The sequence below is a fragment of the Hemitrygon akajei genome, chromosome 24 (genome assembly GCF_048418815.1).
Source record: "Hemitrygon akajei chromosome 24, sHemAka1.3, whole genome shotgun sequence".
NCBI classification, from domain to species: domain Eukaryota; kingdom Metazoa; phylum Chordata; class Chondrichthyes; order Myliobatiformes; family Dasyatidae; genus Hemitrygon; species Hemitrygon akajei.
In genome coordinates, this window is record NC_133147.1 from 4995822 (window position 1) to 5006367 (window position 10546).

Consider the following 10546-nt stretch of genomic DNA (forward strand, 5'->3'; position numbering starts at 1 on the left):
GGCAGCAAGCCCCGCTCTCCACGCGTGGTCCCCGTTCTCCCGGGATCCCCCGCAACCAACTACAAGTCCGCTGCCCTCGCAGCTCTCCACCTCCCCGGGGGAAGGTAAGTGCTGGGACGGGGGTGTCGGGGAGGGCCGGGGGGCCGGAGGGGCAGATAGTGACAAAGCACCCTGGTCTGCAATGGCACTGACACCCTGTCCCTCTATCATTGGCTGACGGTTCAACTATGTCTCTAGGACAGAAGCGTGCAAAAGGCAGATTTTAGAGCACTACATTAATTGGTGAGGAAGGTGTTTGGGACACGGTGAGGCATTTCGGTAAGGACAGTGTCTCTCAACAATGGTCCTCCGGGGGAAGATTGGTAACTCTCCTTCCCTCTCCCTCAGGGGAGATCTGTACACTGATCGGTGTCTCTCAGTCCCTCTCCCCTCAGGAGGAGATCTGTACACTGACCGGTGTCTCTCAGTCCCTCTCTCTCAGGAGGAGATCTGTACACTGACCGGTGTCTCTCAGTCCCTCTCTCTCAGGGGAGATCTGTACACTGATCGGTGTCTCTCAGTCCCTCTCTCTCTCAGGGGAGATCTGTACACTGATCGGTGTCTCCCAGTCCCTCTCTCTCTGAGGGAGATCTGTACACTGACCGGTGTCTCTCAGTCCCTCTCTCTCAGGGGAGATCTGTACACTGACCGGTGTCTCTCAGGGGAGATCTGTACACTGACCGGTGTCTTCAGTCCCTCTCTCTCTCTCAGGGGGAGATCTGTACACTGACTGGTGTTTTCAGTCCCTCTCTCTCTCTCGGGGGAGATCTGTACACAGACCGGTGTCTCTCAGGGGAGATCTGTACACTGACCGGAGTCTCTCAGCCCCTCTCTCTCTGGGGGAGATCTGTACACTGACCGGTGTCTCTCAGTCCCTCTCTCTCAGGGGAGATCTGTACACTGACCGGTGTCTCTCAGTCCCTCTCTCTCAGGGGGAGATTGGTACACTGATCGGTGTCTCTCAGTCCCTCTCTCTCAGGGGGAGATCTGTACACTGACCCGTGTCTCTCAGTCCCTCTCTCTCAGGGGAGATCTGTACACTGACCGGTGGCTCTCAGTCCTCTCTCTCAGGGGGAGATCTGTCACTGACCGGTGTCTCTCAGTCCCTCTCTCTCAGGGGGAGATCTGTACACTGACCCGTGTCTCTCAGTCCCTCTACCTCAGGGGAGATCTGTACACTGACCGGTGTCTCTCAGTCTCTCTCTCTGAGGGGGAGATCTGTACACTGACCGGTGTCTCTCAGTCCCTCTCTCTCGGGGGAGATCTGTACACTGACCAGTGTCTCTCAGTCCCTCTCCCTCAGGGGAGATCTGTACACTGACCGGTGTCTCTCAGTCCCTCTCTCTCAGGGGGAGATCTGTACACTGACCCGTGTCTCTCAGTCCCTCTCTCTCAGGGGAGATCTGTACACTGACCGGTGTCTCTCAGTCCCCTCTCTCTCAGGGGGAGATCTGTACACTGACCGGTGTCTCTCAGTCCCTCTCTCTCAGGGGGAGATCTGTACACTGACCGGTGTCTCTCAGTCCCTCTCTCTCAGGGGGAGATCTGTACACTGACCGGTGTCTCTCAGTCCCTCTCTCTCTGAGGGAGATCTGTAACACTGACCGGTTGTCTCTCAGTCCCTCTGGGAGATCTGTACACTGACCGGTGTCTCTCAGTCCCTCTCTCTCTGAGGGAGGTCTGTACACTGACCGGTGTCTCTCAGTCCCTCTCTCTCAGGGGGAGATCTGTACACTGACCGGTGTCTCTCAGTCCCTCTCTCTCAGGGGAGATCTGTACACTGACCGGTGTCTCTCAGTCCCTCTCTCTTTGGGGAGATCTTACACTGACCGGTGTCTCTCAGTCCCTCCCTCTCAGGGGGAGATCTGTACACTGACCGGTGTCTCTCAGTCCCTCTCCCTCAGGGGAGATCTGTACACTGACCGGTGTCTCTCAGTCCCTCTCTCTCAGGGGAGATCTGTACACTGACCGGTGTCTCTCAGTCCCTCTCTCTCTCTCTCTCTCTCGGGGAGATCTGTACACTGACCGGTGTCTCTCAGTCCCTCTCTCTCAGGAGAGATCTGTACACTGACCGGTGTCTCTCAGTCCCTCTCTCTCAGGGGGAGATCTGTACACTGACCGGTGTCTCTCAGTTCCTCTCTCTCAGTGGGAGATCTGTACACTGACCGGTGTCTCTCAGTCCCTCTCTCTCTCAGGGGAGATCTGTACACTGACCGGTGTCTCTCAGTCCCCTCTCCCTCAGGGGAGATCTGTACACTGACCGGTGTCTCTCAGTCCCTCTCTCTCAGGGGAAGATCTGTACACTGACCGGTGTCTCTCAGTCCCTCTCTCTCAGGGGAGATCTGTACACTGACCGGTGTCTCTGTCCCTCTCTCTCAGGGGGAGATCTGTACACTGACCGGTGTCTCTCAGTCCCTCTCTCTCAGGGGGAGATCTGTACACTGACCGGTGTCTCTCAGTCCCTCTCTCTCAGGGGGAGATCTGTACACTGACCGGTGTCTCTCAGTCCCTCTCTCTCAGGGGAAGATCTGTACACTGACCGGTGTCTCTCAGTCCCTCTCTCTCAGGGGGAGATCTGTACACTGACCGGTGTCTCTCAGTCCCTCTGGGAGATCTGTACACTGACTGGTGTCTCTCAGTCCCTCTCTCTCTCTGAGGGAGAACTGTACACTGACCGGTGTCTCTCAGTCCCTCTCTCTGGGGGAGATCTGTACACTGACCGGTGTCTCTCAGTCCCTCTGGGAGATCTGTACACTGACTGGTGTCTCTCAGTCCCTCTCACTCTGAGGGAGATCTGTACACTGACCGGTGTCTCTCAGTCCCTGTCTCTCTGAGGATCTGTACACTGACCGGTGTCTCTCAGTCCCTCTCTCTCTGGGGGAGATCTGTACACTGACCGGGGTCTCTCAGTCCCTCTCTCTCTCTCGGGGGAGTTCTGTACACAGACCGGTGTCTCTCAGGGGAGATCTGTACACTGACCGGTGTCTTCAGTCCCTCTCTCTCTCTCAGGGGGAGATCTGTACACTGACTGGTGTTTTCAGTCCCTCTCTCTCTCTCGGGGGAGATCTGTACACAGACCGGTGTCTCTCAGGGGAGATCTGTACACTGACCGGTGTCTCTCAGTCCCCTCTCCCTCAGGAGAGATCTGTACACTGACCGGTGTCTCTCAGTCCCTCTCTCTCAGGGGAGATCTGTACACTGACCAGTGTCTCTCAGTCCCTCTGGGAGATCTGTAGACTGATCGGTGTCTCTCAGTCCCTCTCTCTCAGGGGAGATCTGTTCACTGACCGGTGTCTCTCAGTCCCTCTCTCTCAGGGGAGATCTGTACACTGACCGGTGTCTCTCAGTCCCTCTCTCTCAGGGGAGATCTGTACACTGACCGGTGTCTCTCTGTCCCTCTTTCTCACGGAGAGATCTGTACACTGACCAGTGTCTCTCAGCCCCTCTCACCCGACGAGTCGTGTGATTTCAATGCTCGCAGGATCACAGGGTTTGCTGGTCTGAACATTGTGCACATCAGGGATGCTGGAGTTGCCCACGTTGGCTTGTTCTCTGTATACAGGGGGGTGGTGTGTTTGGCTCCTGTGGCTATCACTCCCCCCACCCATACACCCCTCCCTGTGACCCCCTCCCTCCCCAACACCCCTCCATGTCTCTGTGACCGTCTCCCTCCCCTACACTCCTCCCCATCACCATGATCCCATCCCTACCTAACACCCCTCCACATCTCTGTGACCTTCTCCCTCCCCAACTGTGTGACCCTTCCCTCCCCAACACCCTCCACGTCTCTATGACCCCCTTCCTCTCCTACAACCCTCCCCATCACCATGACTCTCTGCCCAACACTTCTCCCCATCTCAGTGACCCCCTCCCTCCACAACATCCCTCCGTGTCTCCATGATCCCCTCCCAACCCTACACCCCTCTGTCTCCATGACCCCCTCCCTCCCCTACACCCATCCTTGTCTGTGACCCCTTCCTTCCTTTACACCCCTGCCAGTCTCTGCGACCCCCCCTCTCTCCCCTCCTTGACCTCCACTCCCCTACCCTGTCCCCATCTCTGTGAACCTTGTCCCACTCTGTCCACACCCCCTCTCCCGTCTGGCTCCCAGCATCCCCTCCTCCCCCAGTCCTGTCCCTCCGCCTCCTTGTACCCGAGTCCTCACTCCGTCCCTCCTTTGCCGTTAACCGTTCCAACCAGCCATTTGGCCTCTGTTCGCATTACTCCCTCTGCGGCGGGTGTCTGGAGACACTGGGGGATGTTTACCTCGTGTTACGTCTCAACTGCCCACTTCTCGGTACTGACCCCCGGGGCACTCCCCTGCTGGTGAGGAACGCTGGGAGGGGAAGGGGGTGTTTGAACCTGAATCACTCACTTAGATGGGGTGAAATAGGTTGTTTTGTGGCAGAAAAGTTGTAAAATTACTACAATCAGAATCAGATTTAATATCACCGACATGAGTCGTGAAATTTGTTAACTTAGCAGCAGCAGCACAATGCGATATGTGATAATACAGAGAGAATATAAATAAATTACTCTAAGTATATATGTCTATTTTAAATAGTTCAATTTAAAATAGTACAAAAAGGTGAGGTAGTGGTCATGGGTTCAGTGTCCATTCAGAAATCGGATGGCAGAGATCCCAAGCTGTTCCTGAATCGTTGAGTGTGTGCCTTCAGACTCCTGTACCTCCTCGCTGACAGTAGGAAGAAGAGGGCATGTCGTGGGTGATGGGGATCCTTACTGACGGACGTCACCTTTTACAAGCATTACCACTTTCAGGGAACCATGTACCTGTACCCCGGGGTCCCTCTGTTCTACAACACTCCCCAAGGCCCAGCCGTTCACTGTGAAGTTCATCACCCCTCTTAGCATTAATTTTACGGATGCAAGGCTTTGGTCAGACTGAACCTGGAGTGTTGTGCGCAGGTTTGGGCCCCTTGTCGAGGAAAGGAAGCGCTGGTATTGGAGAGGCTCCGGAGGAGGTTCACGAGGATTATCTCAGGAATGAAAGGGTTAATGAACGATGAGTGTTTGATGGCTCTGGGCCTGTACGCAATGGAGTTTAGAAGAATGGGGGGGGGGAGGGTGACGATCCACTGGGACAACGAATACTGAGAGGCTGAGATGGAGCGGACGTGGGGAGGATGTTTCCCACAGTGGGGGAATCTCGGGCCAGAGGGCACAGCCTCCGAATACACACACATCCCTTTAGATCAGAGATGAGGAGCCAGGGGGTGGTGAACCTGTGGAATTCATCGCCACAGACGGCCATGGAGGCCGAGTCATCGGGTGTATTTAGAACAGAGTTTGATAGGTTCCTGATCCGTCAGGACATCAAAGGTTTTCAGAGTCAGGTTTAATATCACTGGCGTGTGTTGTGAAATTCGTTGTCTTTGCGGCACAATAATAGAAAAACGTGAATTACAGTTTATATATACTGTACACATTTAGTTAAATTTGATAAACAGTGCAAAAATGGAAATAAAAAGCAATGTCCAAAGTCCATTCAGAAATCGGCTGGCAGAGGGGAAGAAACTGTTCCTGAATTGCTGAGTGTGTGCCTTCAGGCTTCTGTACCTCCCTCCCGATGGTAACAACGAGAAGGGGGCATGTCCTGGGTGATGGAGGGGTCCTTCATGCTGGATGCCACGTATCTGAGGCAATGCTCCATGAAGATGTCTCGGATACTACGGAGTTGAGTACCCAAGGTGGTGCTGACTAAGCTGACAACGCTCTGCAGCCTCTTTCGGTCTTATGCGTTAGCCCCCATGCAAGATGGTGACGCAGCCTGTCAGAATACTCTCCGTGGTATCTATAAAAGTCTTTGAGTGTTTTAGGTGACAAACCAAATCTCTTCAAACTCCTAATGAAGTACGGTCGCTGCCTTGCCATCTCGATAGCTGCATTGACATATTGGGAACAGATTAGATCCTCAGTGATCTTAATACCCACAAACGAAACTGCTCACTCTCTCCACTTCCGATCCCTCTATAAGAATTGGTATGAGTTCCTTCGTTTTACCCTTCCTGAAGCCCACAATCGTCTTACTGACACTGAGTGCCGGGTTGTTGCTGTGACACCACTCAACCAGCGGGCACATCTCGCTCCTGAACGGCCTCTCATCACCGACTGAGATTCTACCAACGATGATCGTATCATCAGCAAATTTATAGATGGTACTTGAGCTCTGCCTAGCCACACAGTCATGGTTATAGAGGGAGTAGAGCAGGGGGCTAAGCACACACCCCTGAGGTGAGCCAGCGTCGATCGTCAGCGAGGAGGAGGTATTATCACCAATCCGCACAGATTGTGGTCTTCTGGTTAGGAAGCCAAGGATCCATTTGCAGAGGGCCGGGTTCTGTAGCTCGTTGATCGGGACTGTAGGAATGATGGTGTTAAATGCTGAGCTATAGTCAATGAACAGTATTCTGACATGTGTTTGTATTGTCCAGGCAATCCATGGCTGTGTCAAGAGCCATTGAGATTGCGTCTGCGACAGGCAAATTGCAATGGGTCCAGGTCCTTGCTGAGGCAGGAGTTCAGTCCAGTCATGACCAGCCTCTCAAAGCATTTCATCACTGTAGATGTGAGTGCTACCTTTCTGAGGCACCACTCCTTGAAGATGTCCTGGATCCTGGGGAGTCTAGTACCCACAATACAGCTAATTTCGATCCTTTCTTCCATAAGGGGCCCAAAGCTGCTCACGACAGTGCAAATGAGGCCTTTACAGTGCCTCAACGTTACACCCTCGCTTGTATATTCTAGTCTTGTTCATCCAGATCGGATCTGTGGGTGCGTCCAGGGCCAGAGGGCACAGCCTCAGAATAGAGGGACGTCCATTTAGAACAGAGATGAGGAGGAATTCCTTTAGCCAGAGGGTGGCAAATCTGTGGAATTCATTGCCGCTGACGGCTGTGGAGGCCGAGTCATCGGAAATATTTAAAGTGGAGCTTGATAGGTTCTTGATTAGTCAGGGTGTCGTAAGTTACGGGGAGAAGACAGGAGAATGGGGTTGAGAGGGATAATAAATCAGCCGTGATGGAGAGGTGGAGCAGACTCGATGGGCTGAATGGCCTATTTCTGCTCCTGTCTTATGGGCCCTTGGAGTGGGGGCGCATGGTCACTATGGGTACAGTGGGGGGCTTTCTGGTAATGATGGGCCCCCCAACGAACTGACTGTTTTGTACACAGTGACCATATTTCAAGGAGAAATCACTAACAGTCTTGTAAATCCTGATGCTTGTAGTTTGCGCGCGAGTTCTGTAAAAAGAAGATGAGGTGGAAGAAGGTAAAGCAACAGCAGAAAGCAGAATAAAGTGTAGCAGCTTCAGAGAAAGTGCAGCCCAGGAGGACAGCGAGGTTCAAGGTCGTAACCAGGTTAATTGTGAGGCCAAGAGACATCTTAACGTGGTCCTGGAGCCTGGTGGGACGCACTTTCAGTGATGGTGGGTGGGGTTTGATTACGATGGCAGAGGGAGGTGCAGATGGAGTCCGTGCCGGGGAGGCTGCTTTCCGTGCCGTGCTGAGCTGGGTCCCTGCAGTCACGGGCGGAGCAGGTGCTGTTCCGAGCCATGCCGTATCGGGATGCTTTCTGTTCGACCCTCTTGCGATCTCCTGCGTGTTGGTGGTCCAGCGAGAAGACTCTCCTCAGTACCTCTCGAGTCTTTGGAGACCCTTTCCAGCCGGGGCACCCAGAGACCTACCTAGTCATAGGGTAGTTTCCAATGACCAATTAACCGACCGACTGCTACCTCTTCGGACCGTGGGAGGAAACCCATGCGGTCACGGGGAGGGGACAGGAACTCCCTACTGACTGCGGCGGGTAGGATGTGGGAATCAGAGTGGGTTCTTGTGGGGGGGGGGGGAATTGTAGAAAGTACAGCAAACGCTTGGGGCAAACAGGGTTACTAATGCTTTGGGGACTGGCTTCAACTGTACTAACACCTCTCTCTCTCTCTCTCTCTCTCCTTTCTGCTTCCCTCTCTACCACTCTCCCCTCTCTCCCATTGCCTCTCTTTACCTCTGACCATCTTTTTGCCCCCACTCCTTCCCATCTTCCCCTCGCCCCTGCGCACTCTCCCTCTCAATCCCCTTTATTTTCTCTCCCATCTCCCAACTCCTCTCTTTGCATCTCCCTCACTCTCTCGCCCCTTTACCTGCATCTATCCCCCTCCATTTCCCCTTGCCTTTCCTATGCTTCACTGCCCTTCTCTTCCCTACCCCTTCCCCTACCCATTCACCTCCACACATGCCCCTCCTCTTCCTCCATCCTCTCTCGTTCCCCTCCCCCTCTCGTTCCTCTCCCTCAACTTCCCTCTCTCCCCTTCTCTAACCCCTCACTCTTGCTCTCCCCTTTTCTTTTTGGTCTCTACCCCCTCTCTTCCACACACCCTCCTACCTCTACAATCTGTCACCCCTCCCTCCACCCTCTCATCCTCCTCTCTCTGTCTCCCCTCCATCCACCTCTCTCTCCTCACTCCTCCCCTCTCACCACCCCATCCCCCTCTCTCCTCTCACCACCCCATCCCCCTCTCCCCTCACCACCCCATCCGCCTCTCCCCTCACCACCCCATCCCCCTCTCTCCTCTCACCACCCCATCCCCATCTCTCCTCTCACCACCCCTATTCTCCTTTCTCCTCTAACTACCCCTATCCCCTCTCTCCTCTCACTACCCCTATCCCCTCTCTCCTCTTACTACCCCTATCCCCCTCTCTCACCATCCCTATCCCCTCTCTCTCCTCTCACTACCCCTATCCCCCACTCCCCTCTCACCACCCCTATTCCCTCTCTCTCACCACCCCACCCCTTCTCTCTCCTCCCCCTCTCTCCCCCCTCTCTCTCCCCTCCCTCTCTCCTCCCCCTCTCCTCCCTCTCTCTCTCCCCTTCTCTCCCCCCTCTCCCCCCTCCTCCCTCTCTCTCTCCCCCTCTCTCCCCCCTCTCCTCCCCCTCTCTCCTCCTCCCCCTCTCTCTCCCCCTCTCTCCTCCTCCCCTCCCCCTCTCTCTCTCCCCTCTCTCCCATGTCCGCCCCGCCGCCCCTCACAGATCTCTGTGTCTCTCTGCTGCTCAGCTGCCTGTTCTGCCGCCCGGGGGACGGCTGCGCCCTGCTGCCCGCCCTGTGCCCGTCGCCGGCGCCGTGCCGCGGCTGTGGGCCGCCGGAGCTGGGTGCCACGACCGGCGGGCAGGCGCTGCGGGGCTGCCGGGCGCTGTGGGACTGCTCCCTGCTGGAGCCCTGCCAGCAGTCGGCCGAGTGCCTGGAGCTGGCGCTGGAGATCTCCGAGCTCTGCTACCACTGAGCGGGCGCCGGGGCTGGGTGCCACGACCGGCGGGCAGGCGCTGCGGGGCTGCCGGGCGCTGTGGGACTGCTCCCTGCTGGAGCCCTGCCAGCAGTCGGCCGAGTGCCTGGAGCTGGCGCTGGAGATCTCCGAGCTCTGCTACCACTGAGCGGGCGCCGGGGCTGGGTGCCACGACCGGCGGGCAGGCGCTGCGGGGCTGCTCCCTGTCGGCCGAGTGCCTGGAGCTGGCGCTGGAGATCTCGGAGCTCTGCTACCACTGAGCGGGCGCCGCCTCCCCAGGCCCGTGGGGAGGGGGGAGTGACTGCGAGGGAGGGTAAAGGATCGCACTGGAGAGAGGGAGCGTGAAACAAACTGGGGGGGGGGGTGAGAGCACTGAGGGGGAGGATGAAAGCAGTGGGGGGGGGGTGTGAAATAGAACATAGAACAGTACAGCACAGTACAGGCCCTTCAGCCCACAATGTTGTGCCAACCCTTAAACCCTGCCTCCCATTTAACCCCCCACCTTAAATTCCTCCATATACCTGTCTAGTAGTCTCTTAAACTTCACTAGTGTATCTGCCTCCACCACTGACTCAGGCAGTGCATTCCACGCACCAACCATTCTCTGAGTGAAAAACCTTCCTCTAATATCCCCCTTGAACTTCCCTCCCCTTACCTTAAAGCCATGTCCTCTTGTATTGAGCAGTGGTGCCCTGGGGAAGAGGCACTGGCTGTCCACTCTGTCTATTCCTCTTAATATCTTGTACACCTCTATCATGTCTCCTCTCATCCTCCTTCTCTCCAGAGATTAAAACCCAAGCTCCCTTAATCTGTGATCATAATCCACACTCTCAAAACCAGGCAGCATCCTGGTAAATCTCCTCTGTACCCTTTCCAATGCTTCCACATTCTTCCTATAGTGAGGCGACCAGAACTGGACACAGTACTCCAAGTGTGGCCTAACTAGAGTTTTATAGAACTGCATCATTACATCGCGACTCTTAAACTCTATCCCTCAATTTATGAAAGCTAACACCCCATAAGCTTTCTTAACTACCCCTATCTACCTGTGAGGCAACTTTCAGGGATCTGTGGACATGTACCCCCAGATCCCTCTGCTCCTCCACACTACAGTATCCTGCCATTTACTTTGTACTCTGCCTCGGAGTTTGTCCTTCCAAAGTGTACCACCTCACACTGACGAAGGGTCTCGGCCCGAAATGTCGACAGT

The 10546-nt window shown here is 55.2% G+C and overlaps 1 protein-coding gene across 1 annotated transcript; it reads left to right on the forward strand.

The window, feature by feature from the left end:
- Positions 1-4: 4 nt before the first annotated feature.
- LOC140715545 (myoD family inhibitor domain-containing protein 2-like) lies at positions 5-9660 on the forward strand (the record flags this gene model as incomplete). The annotated part of the gene is made up of 2 exons (XM_073027900.1): positions 5-104; positions 9086-9660. Coding segments are annotated over 2 exons (351 nt in total), but the record flags the coding sequence as incomplete, so codon positions are not given.
- Between the last annotated feature and the right edge of the window lie 886 nt (positions 9661-10546).